Source organism: Cucumis melo, chromosome 11 (genome assembly GCF_025177605.1).
Source record: "Cucumis melo cultivar AY chromosome 11, USDA_Cmelo_AY_1.0, whole genome shotgun sequence".
Classification (NCBI taxonomy): Eukaryota; Viridiplantae; Streptophyta; class Magnoliopsida; order Cucurbitales; family Cucurbitaceae; genus Cucumis; species Cucumis melo.
Window position 1 is genome coordinate 29,755,007 of NC_066867.1, and position 18,584 is coordinate 29,773,590.

At 28.8% G+C, this 18,584-nt stretch overlaps 2 protein-coding genes across 2 annotated transcripts; both read right to left on the bottom strand.

The window, feature by feature from the left end:
• Window positions 1–11,736: 11,736 nt before the first annotated feature.
• On the bottom strand, window positions 11,737–14,821 carry LOC103497862 (60S ribosomal protein L13a-4). Its single transcript, XM_008460238.3, has 5 exons — window positions 14,443–14,821; window positions 13,196–13,502; window positions 12,983–13,099; window positions 12,798–12,885; window positions 11,737–12,120 (listed from the first exon to the last, which is right to left on the bottom strand). The coding sequence occupies exons 2-5, from the start codon at window positions 13,465–13,467 to the stop codon at window positions 11,977–11,979; spliced, it is 621 nt and encodes a 206-aa protein (XP_008458460.1). The 5' UTR covers window positions 13,468–13,502; window positions 14,443–14,821; the 3' UTR covers window positions 11,737–11,976.
• A 1,053-nt stretch (window positions 14,822–15,874) lies between these two features.
• LOC103498018 (ras-related protein RABB1b-like) lies at window positions 15,875–17,777 on the bottom strand. Its single transcript, XM_051079292.1, has 6 exons — window positions 17,729–17,777; window positions 17,498–17,637; window positions 16,981–17,063; window positions 16,627–16,831; window positions 16,195–16,263; window positions 15,875–15,979 (listed from the first exon to the last, which is right to left on the bottom strand). Exons 1-6 carry the CDS (start codon window positions 17,775–17,777, stop codon window positions 15,875–15,877), a joined length of 651 nt encoding a protein of 216 aa, XP_050935249.1.
• Between the last annotated feature and the right edge of the window lie 807 nt (window positions 17,778–18,584).

Sequence of the window (18,584 nt, forward strand, 5' to 3'; positions counted from 1 at the left end):
TTAGTTAATCAAGTTACCATATTTATATTATTTTAATATAAAAAACTATTATGTTAAAATTATTTTAAACAACAATTTCTAAAAGCATTTACAAATATAACAAAATAACACATTCATAAACTACTACTAGACATGATAATAATTTATCTTGGTTTATTATAATCCATAATGAGATAAATGATATATTTTGTTATATTTTATAAATATTTTAGTTTACGTAGATGAATATAACCGAAACATAATTTGTTTTGTTTCTGGTTGGACCTCTCATTCGCCAAGTGTAATACACAAATTACTTAACTAAACTGGCCTCAAAGAAACAAAATTTAGCGAGGAATATATATAATAATACAAATACATAGGAAACTTGGCCATATTTTATTCTAATTTAATTACAAAGAAATTACACTCATTAATTCTTATCATAGGCCAACTCAAACTAAAGAAATTAATTTTAAAAAGTTAGGGTTACAATATGGAATGAAACCAAGATTTGAATAAGTTCTTTAGGTCACTTTTTGATCGAGATCTAGCTGCCGTAGCACAATTTGTGGTGGCAGATGGCTTCTTGCATAGCCTAAAATTCCAACGATCTTCCAATCCAATAGGTTCCGTTGGCTCCAAAACTGCATAGCATACAATTGATATATTCAAAAGTTAAACCTATAGATAATAATATGTATAATTTTAATTACATTAACAATTTATACTAATTTATTCTAAATCTAATAAAATAGACCGCATTATTTTGAACTATTTTAAAAGTAAATTCTAAATTTTTTTGATAAAAAGAAATTCATTGTTCATGAACTTTTTTTCTGTGGGAACAAATTTCTTTCCCACTAAAATATATTCAAACACAAGAAAATTAGAGACAAGCAGCCAAATCTACTCTTCCAAACTTTGAGTTTTTATTAGCTAAACAATCTTAGGGTTTATTTGATGATGATATTACCTTGTAATCCAAAATTGGTGGAGCATAGGAGGGAAAACTGATATGGTTTGCAACCCAAAAGACTAAGTCCCGATCGATTTAAGGTACGAAGGGCAGTTTCAATGACAGAATTAACTGTCTGACTTCGACCGACGTAGAATTGAATGGGTGGTAAACTGCAACTCTCAAGATTCACATTGATAAGCATCTTTTTACCACCTTCTTCATCATTCGACTTAGTGGTTGTATCAAAATAACTTATCGTGGCTATTGAAGGTTTCTTGTATAGCTTAAAATTACAACGACCTTCCAATCCAATAAGTTCCGATGGCTTTAAAACTACAAGGCATTTCAAAATAATATTAGTGAAATTTAATTAAATCAACGCTTCATACTAATAAAGGTACAATCTTAAAAGATACATGGTAAATTTAATTATATCATTGTCTCAAGATTTTTGCAAACCATGTTACAATTGTTCTCGGGATAAAATTAATTATATAATTAATTTTAAGGGTTCTAAATTTAAGATTAATTGAAAATACAAATGCTAAAATTAGGCAAATAAAGAGACTAAATTGGACAAAGTTCAAAGTACAATTAAGAACCAAATTGATATATTTTAACCAAATGGAACCTCAAACTATCAATTATGTAGATTATGATATGTTTACCTTCCCATCCAGAATAGGTGAGACAGTAGAGATCAAATTGATGGGGTTTGCACCCCAAAACTTGAAGACGACCATGCCGAGTGAATGTGTCAAAGGAAGTTACAATGATAGATTCGATGGATTGATTTGGATCGACAAAGAATCGGAGAGGGCCAATGCTATCCATAAGATTCACGTTGATAAGAATCTTTCTTCCTTCATCGTTATTACTAAAATCTGACTTCTTCATCTTCTGGCAACGAATTTTCTCTGAAGACACCATTGAATTTACTTACGAATCTATTATCACTTACGTTCTCTGTCTTGGATTTCTTGAAATGCTGAGAGCGAATTCGATCCTCTTAAGTCTCAGCTTTCTCTCTCTCTTGAATAATGGCGCCAAGTTCAGTTTTAAACAATTTATAGGGGTTGAGTTATCTAATTAATTAAAATCTTAATTAATATAGGATTAATTTAAATTTTTTTATTTATTTTCGAGAGAATAATCTAATAGATATTTTTAAATATAACAAAAAGGTTGAAATTATTTATAAAATGGAGCAAAATCTATCAAAAATTTTATACTTTCATCAAAGCTTATTTTTGCTATATTTTGTAAATAGTTTCAACTTATTATTTACTATCGGTAAGAATTATTTTGAGTTTTACATTTATTTTTAAAAAGTTTAAGGGCATGTTTGGAGGAAGGGTTTAAAAAATGTAACCCAACCTTTGTTTAGAAGAAGAGTTATTATAACCCTACTTCAACCTTTCTCAACTCTTCCTTAATCCATTATTTTTCCCCGTTTAATAATCTCTATAGTTATGAGTTTGGTTATTTTTTATTTTTTTATTTTAAAAATACAACTTGTTTTTAAGTTGTGAATTTTGTACGATTAGAATTCTTCGTTTATTCTAGAATTAGGTAATTTATTGTGATTACACAAATATATCGATATGAATTCGAACATAGACTTAATTGAAGGTAATTAAAATATATATCAATCTCAGTCTCATTGTTTCCGGTACTTCGTATTTTAAATTGTTATTTGCACTTATTCACATGTTTACAAGCATGTCACATTCATAAACCAATTTATTGAAACGTAATGTATACTTAAAATATGTTGAAAATGAACATCGTAGTTAAATAAATTATTTTAAATATACAAAATTAAATATACAAATTATTTTACGAAAACCAGGACGATTTGGTAAATTAAATATACAAAGTTTATGTATTGGATTTAGAATATGAATTTTTTTAAAAATTATTCGCACGTAACTATTTATAAAAAAAGTTGAATATGAATGTCGTATTTAAAGAAATAAAGATAAATTGTTTTACGAAAACTAGGAAATTTTGGTAATTTAAATATATGGAATTTGTGTATATATATTTGTGTATATATATACAATTAAATATATGTAATTGTATATATATGTATGTATATATATTATCGTAATATTATGTATGTATATATATATAAATGAATTTTATAAGACTAGCTACATAACTTTTTATCTAAATACATCTTATCGTAATATTTTCTCAATAACCCTTTCCCAAACACATCTTATTATGAAATCTGGGTTTATCTTAATACTAGGTTTATTATGACCTTAAACCCCATAACTCAATCCTTCCCCCAAATGATCCTTAATTGTAATCTTTTGTTAATGTAATAAATGGGTACATAAAATAGTAGCAATCTATTCCTTATCCATTATTATATGTATGAAAAATATATTTTTGGTCTATAAATTTTTTTGTTTAATTTTTAAATTTTAAAATGTTATAATTTATTTTAAGTTTTTGTTTCAAATTGATTCTTAAATTTCAAAATTTTTACTTTTAACGTTGGTTTTCACTCAACACTTGCTTTTTTTTGTATTTAATATTAATGCAGGTTAATAATTTTAATATGATTCAATATATCATCATTGATTAAATTTCGTAAGGAGAACTATTATAGATAAAAAAAAAACTATTTACAAGATATAACAAAAAAAGACTTAAATTTATTGAAGAAAATGAGATGGATTTTGTTGTATTTTATAAATAGTTTCAATATTTCTCTCTTTTTTGAAAATGATCTATTTATTATTTATTATTAAATTAACGCTTCATGTTAATAAAGGTACAATGTTAAAGATACATGGTAAATTTAATTATATCATTGTCTCAAGATTTTTGCAAACCATGTTACAATTGTTCTCGGGATAATTTAATTATATAAATTAATTTTAAGGGTCAAAATTTAATATTAATTGAAAATACAAATGCTAAAGTTAGGCAAATAAAGAGACTAAATCGGACAAAGTTCAAAGTACAATTAAGAACCAAATTGGTATATTTTAACCAAATGGAACCTCAAACTAATTGAATTATGTAGATTATGAGTTGTTTTACGAAAACTAGGACGATTTGGTAAATTAAATATACAAAATTTATGTATTTGATTTAGAATATGAATTTTAAAAAAATTATTCTCACTTAACTATTTAAAAAAAAAGTTAAAAATAAATGTCGTATTTAAAAAAATTAAGGCAAATTGTTTTACGAAAACTATGATATTTTGATAAATTAAATATACGGAATTTGTGTATTGGATTCCTAATATGAATTAAAATATATATATATATATATATATATATATATATATATATATATATATATATATATATATAATTTCATAATACTAGCTACGTAACTTTTTCTCCAAACACATTTTATCATAACATTTTTTCCATAACCCTTCCCCAAACAAATTTTATTATGAAACCTAGGTTTATCTTAATACTAGGTTTATCATAACCTTAACCCTCATAATCTAACCCTTCTCCCAAACGACCCTTAATTGTTATCTTTTTATAATGTAATAAATGGGTACATAAAATAGTAGCAATCTATTCTTTATCCATTATTATATGTATGAAAATTATACTTTTTGTCAATAATTTTTTTGTTTAATTTTTATTTAATTTCTAAATTTTAAAATATCATAATTTATTTTATAATTGATATCTAACTTTTTGTTTCAAATTGGTTCTTAAATTTCAAAATTTTTACTTTTAACGATGGTGTTCACATGAGATTTCAGGAGAAATTTAATTCGTGGAATCGAACTTTGTATTGATTTATGTATTGTGGATACAATCTCTAATATTTACTCCTTTGATTCTTTCTCTCGAATACAAAAAGTAAAATTTAAAACTTCGTGGTCTTTGATCTTCAAGAAGTTGTAACTACAAGTCAATTCAAGCTTCAATCTTCTGGAATTCAAGGAAAGTTTGATCTTCCAAGTCTTCGATCTTTCAAAAGGTTGATTTTTGAGGTTGATGATAACTTGCACGTCTTGAGAGTCTTCAGAAGTTTTTGTCTTCAATTCTTCAGAGCTTCGATTCTTCTCTTCAATCAAAGGTCCTCTCAAGATGAATGAGAAGGTCTCTATTTATAGAGAATCTCGATGGGCTTTAGGTGGGCTTGGGCCCATTTGCTTGTTGGGCGGGCTTAGGCCTGGGCCCATTTGCTTGTTGGGCGGGCTTAGGCCTGAGCCCATCTACTTGTTGGGTTTGGGCTTGGACCCATCTGCTTGTTGGGCTTGAGCTTGGACCTGTTTTCTTGACAGGCTTAGGCTCGGACCCATTTGCTCGATCGGTTTGGGCTTGGATCCATTTGCTTGGTGGGCTCGAACTCGACCCACTTATTTGCGCAAGCTCGGGTCCATTATTTCTTTGGCCCAATTTTTTTAGGGCCTTGAATTAGGTTGGGTATGAGAAAACTTGACTACCTAAATCCAATCAAATTATAATTATCTCAATTTTGCTGTGATGACGTGGCGTGATTTAATTGGTCAAAATTTTCCGTTCAACAGATGGTTTTCACTCGACAGTTCTTTTTTTGTATTTAATATTAATGCAGGTTAATAATTTTAATATGATTCAACATATCATCCTTGATTAAATTTTTTATGGAGAATTGTCATAGATAGAAAAAGAAAAACTATTTACAAAATATAACATAAATATATTGAAGAGAGTGGGATGAATTTTGTTATATTTTATAAATAGTTTCAATATTTCTTTCTTTTTTTGAAAATGATCTATTTATTATTTCTTATCATTTTTAAATCAAATTAATTTTTTTCTGAAATAACAAAATATTGAAGCTAATTATAAAATATAGCGAGATGAAAATCCAACAATTTTTTTTGTTATTCGTTGTAAAATTTTTATTTTTATTTTTTTTATTCATAACAAATTCTCTTGTAATTATTTAAAATTAATTAGTAGATATGGACGACAATAATTGAAATAGAGTATTTAAGGAAGTCTTTTGAAAATGTAAAATCTTAAAACTTCCTTAATGATACTTAAAAACTAAACATATAACATTTTTAAATATTTTTAAATCTAGAAATGAAACTAAACTAAAAATTTAATTGACGACTGAAAAAATTATTTTCCTTAAAACACACAACCCTTAGTTTATAGTCCGTCAAGATAAGAGTTTCCCCTTATTATATTTAAAAGTTTTTATCCCTTTTTTTTAATTTAATTAAATGCAAAAATTGTAGATTTGTTGTTACTAAAAAAAATGAATCTTTACAAAATATAACAAAAATTCATCGAGCTCTTCTTAATGTATTTAAGTTTTTTTTGTAATATTTTATAAATAGTTTCATTTTCTTTGCCATCCATAAAAAAATCTGAAAAAAAAACTCGTATCGTTAAAAAAAATTGTGATTTACATAAACTTGTACCCAGGGCTATTTGGATGAGAGATATTGTTTTATGGGTATTAACTATATGGATTCTAAATGTCTAAAATATTTAAGGTGAATAATTAATAATGTCTCAAAGATAAATATTTGTGTTTAATTCATAATTAAAAATAAAATAAAATTCAATAATTACTTAACTATATACTACAGATTAATTAAATTTAACCTTAATTAGTTACTTAGTTAATAAAATAAAAAATTAAAAGAATACCTTTTATGAATATTAATAATTAACAATAGTAATTTATATTAACTAATTAAGATAACATGAAATATTAAAAAAAAAAAAAAAAGTATAAAAACTATATTTACATTTAATAATTAATTAAAATTAAGGGTAATGAATAATCTATATTAATTTATAAATTAATTAAGCTATATCTTTTAGTTGTCGATATAAAAATCCCATAATTTTATAGGGTATTAAAAAATCCATGTCAAATGGTGAAATTACGAAAAACAAACATAAATGTCTGTTTGAAATTCGATGGAAAACCTATGAAGAGAATGTTCAATAGATATTTCCATATTTTATAATTATGTTCATTATTTTAAATACCTCATATATATTTGCTTTATAGAATTGAGAGTTGTGTTGTGTTGTATTATTATTATATTATTATTTTGTTGAATTTTACTCGAAAAATATTATTTTAAGGAGATTTAGATTTTTTTTAGAGAAAAACAAACTTGACGAACTTGGGTCAAATTTTAGTACGAGTTTATGAACTTTAGGCGATATTTGTGAATTATGGTAGAAGAAAAAGTAATGAATTTTGGCCAAAAATGCTTGAAAATTAAGAATTTAACTAAAAATAATTATTCATAATGATTAGACTTTGACTGTTACTTAATTGAAAACTTTCAATCATTTCTATATAAACCGTGGTAACAATTACTAATACTGATACAAAACGTTACGTTATAGATGGTTTAATACAATCATATAGTTATAACTCATGAAGATGAGTTCAAGGTTTCTCTAATCTTCCTATGGATTAAAAGATCAGAGACAAAGAAGCAAGTTGAACTTTAGGAGCATATTAAAAAGTAACATAAAGTTGGCTTAAATAGATATTAAGATGTACATTATATAGGTTAAAGAATAATTAGAATAATCGAGACGATTGTTTAAAGATCCAAATAGACATGTTTGAAAAATAAAATATATTTGATGTTTTACCATCCAAATTATCAATTTTTTTTTTTATGTTTTTAAATATAAATAATAACGATAACTTTGTAATCATTGAGATATAGTTATGTTGTTTATATCAATTTCAAATTTTTGAACACGTTAAAAGATAAAAACATATTAAAGGATGGAGTCCTTAGAAATAGAAATGTGGTCTTAGGCTTTCTTTTAAGGAAAAAAAAAAGTAATTAATTGTGTTATTAGTCTTAATTGTCTTTATCACTTGCTAACACCAACTAACGAAAGTTTAATTAACTTTTAACTCCAACCATTAGAAATAGTCGTTAAATATAAATAAACAATTTAGCGGAGAAAAAAAATGCATAAAAAGACTTGGTCCTTACAACTAATTGATGTGGTTTTATTCTTAATTGTCTTACTACACCACCCACCAACTTTAAATAATAATATATACATATACACATACGTATATTGAAAAATTGCAGTAAACGATAAAAATGTTAAAAATATTTATAAATTTTATCAATGATGGAAATAGAGATAATGTCAATGATAAAGATAAACAGGGATCGACACTTTAGAGACGAACTATTTTTTATTGTTGTTGATTTTAAGATGAAACTTAATGCCATTAAATTTACATGAATCAAAATTAAATAATATTTCAAACAAAAAGTTTTGATTAATTTTTTTTTAACACCAACTTGATTTTGTTGATTGAAATTTAAGTAATTGAAAAAGTCCATAATGTCTTCCTTCCCTTTTAAAAAGGAATTTCCAAACGAAATCATTCACTCATTTTCTTCTATTTTCTTCAAAATACAAAATTCAATGGCTTTAGAGATTGTTATTGCTTCAGCTAGATGTCTTGCAAGAATTAACCCTACTCCCAACATGAGGTTATACGTCGTCGTTTCAATCACCGGCACCGCCGTCAACGAGCAGATCAGGGCTCAGACTGACGTAGACCAACACGGTGGAGGAAATCCTACGTGGAACTTTTCGATGAAATTTGACGTGGAGGGTTTAAAGCAGGATTTCAAAGCTGGTATTGTTTTTGCTCTCAAGTGTGAGGATCATGAGAAAGGAAATAATAAAGATTTAGGTGAAGTCCACGTTTCGATTTGTGAGCTTTTGAAGTCCGTTGAAGATGGGAATTACTTCCTGCGATCATATGTCGCCGTTTCGTACCCGGTTAAAGAACCGTCGGGAGAGACAGTAGCCTTGTTGAATTTCCATTACAAATTTGGTGGCTCTCCGATGAGTGATACTCCAGTGGACGGTTTCGCCACCGCAAGGTATGAAATGATGAATTTTAATTAAGATCCCCAAAAAAGTTTTATATAATTATATATTTATATATTATTCTATCATTAGAAAAAAAAATATATCAAATTACAGATTAACGAAGATATTTAAAAAAAAAAAACAAAATAACGAAATTACTCACAAAATATAGAAAAACAAAAATTAAATAGACTAAGTTTGATGAATTTTGTTAAATTTTTTAAAAATAATTTCAATATTTCGTTAATAACAATTTTTGTTTTATAAATTTTGAGTTCATAGTTTAATTAATAAAAACAAATTAACATAGAAAATAACAAAATATTAAAATTATTTATACCATATAACAAAATTTATCAAACATCTTTTAGTTTTAACTATATTTTATAAATAGTTTTTTTATTATTATTATCAATAACATTTTTTCATTTTAATATCATTGTTTAGTTACAAATTAAAGTGAGATTTTAAATTAGAAAAGACATGTTTAAAAGAAAAATAGAAGACTAAACATAAAATAAAGATACACATTATATTACATAATACTTTATTTGACACTTTAATACATTTAATATTTAATATCCTAATTAAGGAAAACCCGTTTAATAATTTCACTTCATTAAGCAGAAGCATGGGAGTATATCCACCACAACAAGGAGATAACTATCCAGTCTATCCTCCACTACCACCGGCAACAGAAAACGGCGGCTACCACCCACTTCCGGCGGCAGGATATGGAGCCTACCCACCATCACCACCACCACCACCACCATCACAATCGTCTTATCCATATCCAACCTACAACGTGGGGCCTTCAGCAGTGCCGCCATCACCGTCTCACTACTACACGCCGCAACCAGCATATGCACCACCAAACAACGTCGGACCATTAGCAGCGCCGCCGTATCACTACATGCCGTCATCGCCGTATCCGCCCTACAACGTCGGAATATCGGCAGCGCCGCCGTATGCACATCCATATCCACCTCACGCAAGTCACGTGCAGGCACGAGCGGCTCCAGTTGAGCAACGGTCGGTGCAAAAGAAGAAAAAATCTGTGTGGGGATCAGCGCTGGGGTTGGCCGGTGCGGTTGCCGTCGGAGTTCTCTCTGGCGTTGCGGCGCCGTCATTAGAGATACCGCCGGCGCCGGCGCCGGAATTGTCCGATTTAACGGGTGGTTTTCAATTAGCGGATCCCTCAGCGTATGGCCCACAAGATTTATCGTTCATCAATACGATTCCTGATCCTTCTGCTCTAAGGGATGCCACTTACGTTGATTATAGTTCGCTTGTTTAATAATTACTACTTCTATTTCATTTTTGTTTTGATGAACTTTATGTTTTGTGGGAATATTATTTGAAATGTTGTCATTGTGTATTTGAATAATGCGTTTGACTTTTTATGTAAATTAATTTAAAATACATTAAAATATCATTTTGGTTGGTTTTTATATTTTCAATTATTTAATTTTAGTTTCAATATTCTTTGTACACGGTCACTTTTTGTATCTAGTCTAAGATAAACATTTTTCGTAAAGTTAATCTATGTTTAATCATTTTATGAAGTATGGTTTGATCTTTAGAAGTTCAGTTTCAAAAGCTAGCAAGTCTTCTAATCACTTCGAAAACTAGTCAACTCTGTTGTGGAGTTAAGTTAGAGAACTAGGCAATTCAATTGTGGAGTTTAGTTCCGATGGTCTATTAGCTTGACTCTTTGACTCAACTATATTGAATATGGATCTTAATAAAACTTATTTTTGGTTGAACTTTATCCCAAATTTTAGTATTTAATTTGATAAAAATAATTAATTTAATCCAACCACTACTATGATTGTCCTTCAATTTTAATAACACATGTCGACCATTAATTAATTCGAAATATAATTATTTGTAATTTTGTTATTAATTTAAAAGAATCACCGATTGATCCAAAATTTCTTAACAAATACTTTCAACAAATATTAAACCGTTTTTGTCATCTTACTATAAAATTTTAAAATATATCAATATATTGTATTTTAAAGGATTTTACTCATAGAAGATTAAAGCTTACTTGCCACACTTATTTGATAAACAAATTAACTATAAATTTCTTTTTCCTATTGGAATGGAAGAATTATTTCTTTTTCTTATATCAATAAATCATTTTTTTTATTAGAATTAGTGATAGAAAGATTTAAACTATAGTTATGGGGTTTATTAACATACTCCTATTTTAATTCATTAATATAATAAAAATTGAACTTCAATTTGAAGTTAATTTTTCGAAATAATACATAGAGAAATCACATCGAAATATCAAACTTGACCAAACAAAAACGATCAAATTAAACATATAAATTAAACCCCTACCATCATGATGAACACCAGACATAAATATGTAAGTAAACAAAAACAAAACTTACAAAAGAAAAAAAAAAAGGAATGAAATTCTGCATATAAATTGAATTAATAAATTTTACCTATCACCCAATGGTATCGAGCAGATCGATACTATCAGACATAGGTTGCATGCTTGCATCGTAATCCATTCCTCCACCGCCCATGAGATGGGAAAATAAATCAAACGACCGCGCTGCCCCAGCATCCGCCGTCAATTCCCCAAGCAAAAGCCCTCCGACCAACAACCCTGCTCCCATTCCAAGAATTTCACTCATCCCCAACTTCTTTTTCTTTGTCGAAGCATTGGCAAGCATTCGGGCAGCAGAGCAAAACCTTAAGACTCTATTCTCTATACCCTAGCTTATGCTAAAATGCATTATCAAATATTTTAATCTCAAGGTCGAGCCATTGCGATCGAATCATATGAACCGAAAACATCTCCACTTCAAAATTTGAATTAGAGAACAAGGAATAAAAGCAAAATGTTCGAGAGAATGCCTAATAAGAATCCAGTTCATAAAGGTTTGGAACATAAAATGACTAATTTTTCAAGCCAATTCATAAGAATCAACTGCAGAGTTCAGACACAACGATATGCATAGCAAAGAGACGATCAAAACATTTTTGCTTGGATTAACAGGCATCGTGAATCTACTGGACATGCATAACAAAAAGGTTATACTGGAAGCATACAAAGATGTATCATGGTCTACTAAAATAGAGCATTCAACTGCAACTCAATTCTCCAGTGGTTGTTTCTGAGATCAAAATAATAAATTAGTATTTGATAGGAGCAATAACTTCAAGTTGGGGACCAAGCTTCTCCTCAGCAACCTTCTCGGCCTTAATCCTCAGCTTATTCAACTGCTTCTTTCTCTCATATGCAGCCTGGGATCTTTCCTTTCTCTTCCTCTCGAGTTCCTGCATTGGAACAAGACATATGTATGTAAGAAAGAAAGGACAAAGAGGTAGCAGGACAATCCAAACAGGAAGAGAAAGTGTTTAGATGGTATATTAGAACTACTAGAAGGTAGTATACAAGGCTTGTTTATGGAGTAAGTTCATAACAGAAGGTATCAATCATACGGCAGAATAATAATTTCTCATAACAAATCAGAACTAACACCACTAACAAAGGGAACAAGGTGAAAAGGCGGGCCAGGCCATGTGTATTATTCATATTTCCAAAAATTTCCCACTTTGACATTTGCATGCATAAGTAATATATAATTCCATATACAAGTGCAGAAGTATTTCAGTCAAGGGGAAATATGAAAAGAAATATGCAATTGAACAATTAATATTATTAACTTCAAAGACAAGATTGGAGATCACCATACCAGTAAGAAATGCACATGAACAAAATGCTAGACATTCAAAAGGGTGAACATATAAACACCCAACAAGCATTATGAGCATTTGTTTAAACTGGACTAACAAAGGTTCATCCATAATTGAGTCAAAAGATACCAATTGCAGTTATACTCAACCAAACACCAATACTTATATCAACTCCAAACAGCAACATGAATTCATAACAATACAATAAAAATCATCGGTACACATTTCACTAATTTCAAAGAAAATGAAATTCTCACCTTGATAGTATCATAGTGGTTCCATCCAACCTCCGAAGAGAGTCTGCCCAATAAGCAGTACTTATGTCCAGCTTGAAGCCTCAAGACCCTGAATTTCCAAAGCAACATAAGAGATTCGTAAATACAAAGACCTCAAATCAGAAAATAAGAAACATTAAACGATTAAGCCCTCAAACAAAGCTTACTTGAGGGCATCAGGGATGACCATCCTCTTCATCTTATCGTATGGAGGAGGAACACCCTCGTAGGCCTTCAAACGGGCAAGCGCTGCTGCACCACGCTTAGTTTTATGGGGAATCATCCTACAAAACCCAAAAAAAGACACTCAAATGCCCAGATTCACTCTCAATCACAGAGAAGAAAATACAAAAATGAAGAAGAAAGGAAGAGGACAATACCCACGAATGGTGCGCCAAAGGATCTTAGCAGGAGCACGGAAGTGAATGGGGCCATGAGAAGGCTTGGTGTTCATCCGCTTCCTCAAGAAACGCATGTATTTCATTTTTTGGCGGACCAATCCACCGGAGATGCAGATCTCCTCGCACCGGACGACCACGACTTTTTGACCATTGAGAAGCTCTTTGGCGATAATGGAAGAGAGCCTTCCCAACATGTGATGCCTAGCGTCAACGACGACGCGCTTAGCACAGATACCGGAACCGGACACCATCTTCGCAGCTATCGTCTTCTTCTTCTTCTTCTTATCTAAGGTTTTTCAATTAATATGTGAGAGGTGACTACAGGATAGCCACAACATATTACATCTCAAGCATACAATAAATGTGAAATATATGCATGATTGGCTATCATAGCTGAAGGATATTGACACGTAATATCAATGTCAACCTAAAAAGTTTCTTAAAAGTGTGAAAATATGAGTATAACTCTAAAAACAAGTCAAAAAGTGTCTATGTAGCACTTTAAATCCCACATTACAAGTCAAAACTCTTTCAATGTGACTTTCAAACTAAAAATCAACTAAATCACCTGCAAATTCTCTTGACCCTCAAACCAATTTTCAAAATGGTTATATGATGCACCTTCCAAACTCAAAACCAAACACAAAATCTCTATAAAGTATCTTAACTTTCAAAACAAGTTAAAAAGTGTCTTGGGTGTGACTTTCAAACTAAAAACCGACTGAAAAATAACTAAAATGTGTCTTAACTCTCAAAACAACTTATGATTAAGTGTGACTACCAAACCAACCTAAAGTATCCAAGAAGTGTCTAAATGTGACTTTTAAACTCGTAACCAACTAAAAATTAGAACTTGGTGTGACACTTTGACTATGAAAATAACTTAAAAACTATCATTGTTTCTGATCTCAAATCTAATATGCTTACTAAATACAAATTTTGAATATAGTGATCCTACCTCAAACATTATTTCTTGGGGTTGGTTGTCAGGTTGCATTATTTCAAGTTAAAATAAGAGTGTTTATATGTATGTTTGGAAGACAAACAAATAATCCCAATATGACGGAAGGATTTGAAAAAAAAATGATAAAACTAACAAAGCAAAGCAAAGTTGTAAAATCTATAAAATAGATCTTGTTCAAGTATGGTTATAAATATCATCCAAAAGTTCCAAGTGGATCAAAAATATGTACTTACTCAAGCAATGCAGAAACAATGTTATTTACCTTGAGAAATTTATTTGGATAAGTCGTACGCAACAAAGTATCGTAGCCGGCGGCAACGCAACGGTGAGGGAGAGCCGAGCGCGAGCGACTATCGGACACTTCTGAGAAGGAGAGACGACCGGAGATTGAGAGACTTCTGATAAGGAGAGACGGATGGAGACTGAGAAGGAGAGACGATTGAACGCCGGAGACGGCGTGAGATGAGAGGCCAAATCTCCCGAGCGACTATCGGAGACTTCTCAGAAGGAGAGATGGCCGGAGACGATTGCGCCGGTGACGGCGTGAGATGAGCGGCCGAGACGGGAGGGTCAGTATAGTGGCGGCGTGAACTTGAACTCTAGAAGTGAGGGCATGAAATTGAAATTCTGACCTAATTATTTTCTATTTAGTATTTATTAAATTAATAAGAAAAATATATAAATTAATAATAAAAATATATAATGAATTCTATTAAGTTAATTAAAAAATATTTACCGGTCGTATTAAAAAACAAAAGTTTTAGAAAGCCGGTAAAGTATTTTCATAATTTACAGATCTGTCTTTGACGGTTGACGATTCATCGCTTGTCTTTCTTCTTGAACTTATTCATCTTCTCTTCCACATTAATCTGTCTCCTCCAATAATTTATTTTTCTCCATAAGGTTCTTATTTATTTTTATCATTTTTGGCAAGATTTTTTTAAGCTATTTCATTTTTCTTATATTCAAGAATATCAAGATCGTCTAAATATCATTTTGATACATTTTTTCCATCGTTAAAAAAGAACGACTGTAACTCAAACTACCGTAAGAACATATTAATCTTTAAGAGATCTGTAATTCAAATAATCTTTCATTTACTATATTGAAAAGAATTATTATAATGAATAAGACTTTGAGAGATGTCGTGGTGATTTCAAAAGTGAAAAAGCTAGTCATATTCGATTCATAGTTATGCCTTATTCAATAAGTGGCAGGTTCATTCTAGGTTTGAGAAAAAATTTAAGATTAAAAATTACTTTCATCCTGATCCCTAAATTTTTACGAAAGAAACAATTAAGTCTTTAAACTCTGGTTTAATTAACAATTTAGTCGCCACAGGTTAAAATTTGTAACAATTTAATCTCTATTGTAAAATCTAAAGCTAATATTTAATTAGATTTCTTACATAAATAAACCAATAAACTAACTAAAGTTTCAATATTTTTATATAAAATACAAATCTACGTCATAAAATAATAAAAATTAACTTCTAGTTCTAATAAAATTGTTTAACTTAAAAGAACTAAATTATACAAAGAACTCAAATAATCAAAATTTAGATACAAAAATATATTTTAACCAATTTTGAATGTCGAAAAGAATTTTATATTATTGAATGATTAAAAGAAATATAATATAACATAATTACATCATTTCATAAAAATAGAAAAACGGAATACAATTGATTTAATTCATTGTATTGTGCAACATTTACCGTTAAATGTAAATCCTACTGATTCCGTTGCCATGGATGAACTTTCAACGCTAGGCCGTAGCCCGACCTTGATTCCAGATGGCTGTGCATAATAATATCCATTTTAACTATTATATATAAAAACCATATGTATTGATTGGATCGCATGTTATAATAATAATAATAATAATAATAATAATAATAATAATAATAATAATAATAATAATAATAATAATAATAATAATAATAATAATAATAATAATAATAATCTATGTTTAATTAAAGATGAAAATAATTAAAGATGAAAATAAAAATTACCTTATTGGATAAATCAAGGACACCAAGCTCAATCTTGTCAAGTATGTTATTTGCAATTATTGAGAAAGCCTGTAGAACAACACTATTGGTGATCAGCTAAACGAAATAATAAATAAATAAGAAAAATAAATTAATATGATAAGTAATTAATCTATTTATAATTATTTAAATTATTTCAAAATAATGGTAGAAATTAAAACCCTCGAATAAGAATCGAATATCAAATAAAATTAAAAGTATAAATTTTAAAATTTGATGGTTAATAGAGACAAATGAATGTTTATAAATTTACTAAACTTAAAAAATACACGACTGTTTCGTAAGAGTTTAAATACTAATGATTTTTTCTTTAAAGATATGTCATTATATTTTATATATAATTGTTATATAAGATATTTAGTGTCATGAATTTTTGAAACAAATTAAACTAACCTCATAGACATTTTGACTTGTTTTAGCGGATGTCTCTAAAAACAAGAGTCCATTTTGTTCCGCAAAATGTTGTCCTTCTTCTTTGGTCACTTCTCTTCGACCATTTTTATCAACCTTATTTCCTACCACCATAATTGATATGTCGGGATGTGCAAGCTCTCTAACATCATCCAACCAACTCTTCAAGTTAGAGAATGTCTCTCTCCTTAATGCGATAATAATTATTGAGGTTGACATTTAAATTTCATTCAAATTAGTACTTTTGATGTTTTTATTCCTAACTATTCTAAGGTTTGATGATCTATGATCAAATTTAGTTATAATATTTCAATTTACTTTTATATTAGAACTTACCTAGTAACATCATAAACCAAAAGTGCACCGATTGCTCCTCTGTAATAAGATCTTGTAATTGATTTGAATGCCTCTTGTCCAGCCTGCAATAATACATATTTTGATTTTACCATCAGTTTAAAAATACTACTAGTAATTATGGTTAGCTAATTAAAAGAAACCAAAATATTTACAAATATTGTAAAAATTTACTTTTTATATGCAATAGATCACGGTAGATAACTACGTTCTAGATGTCTATCACGTCATACCATTTTGTTATATTTGTAGATATTTTCAACATTTTTTTAATTAAAATATACTTAAAAATTGTAAGAATAAGAATTTCTTTTTGTAATTCAATAATTGAAAAATGGAGATCAATACTTCCACATTTGGTAGGAACATTAAAAAAAAACCTAATAATCCGACCAACTCGAATTACCCAATCTAAATTGTAAGGGTTGGATTGAGTTACATTTTATTTTGGGTTGGGTTGCGGGATTGAAAAAAAAAACTAAAAAGAAAAGAAACGAACTGTATCCCAAATATGAAGCTTAATGATTTTGTCATGAAGTGTAAGGGTACGAACACCAAATTCAGCGCCCACAGTAACTTCATGAACTGGTTCAAACTTTTTCCTTAGAAATTGTGACATTAAGTAAGATTTTCCAACCCCTATATATACACACAAAAAAAATATAATATATAAAAGTTCTTTGAAACTCATTCAAAAAATATATAGAAATAGATTTAGAGAAATTAATACATGTGTTTCCAATTAAAATATATTTGAAAAGGTAATCGTAAATCGCCATGATATTTAATCGACTTGATATCGAACCTACACAAAAACTATAGGAAGGTTTGAGAATTTTTTTTTTCTTATGCTTAATGCTAATTACAATGTCTTATTTATAGGACTCGACAAACAAACTATAATGTTATTAGGATTTGTAGTCCTAATCTTAATAGGATTTTTAAATACAAATAACCCTATTTTTCTTATATTTATATTTCTTTCTTTTGAGATAAAAAATAATGAAAAAGATTTCCTAATTCTAAATGGAAAAAGCTGTTTAAAAATCTTTATTTATCTTTTTATATCTATGAAAACTATTAGATTTTTCGTTTCCTACCTTAATTTGTTTTGAACTTTTCGATAAAAGACGGGTTCTCTTCCTTTTACATTCACACTATTTTCAATTTCAATAGATAAAAGGGGCAAAAAGGCAATATACCTTACGATAACTATGTGAGTAACTATCCATATATCTTAATGTTTAAGACATTTTTTGTTATGATATTTGGAATTTGCATCTATTTGATCTTCAAATTTTCAGCATAAATAAATACTTTTAGTTCTTAAAGTTTCAACATGGATGATTCTTCGAGCTAAAAGGTTTACTAATACAAAATGATAAATTGTCGATTAACACAAATCGGTCTACCAATAGAATTTAGTCTTTACAACTTATAATTAAATATTAATTTAATCTTATCACCTAATCATAAAAAACTCACAAACAATCTCCTTCAACCATCGTAATGATTGTCACAAAGAATTTAATTATCAAAACAATATTGTTAAGTTGATCTACAAGAATGAATTAATTAAAATTTTA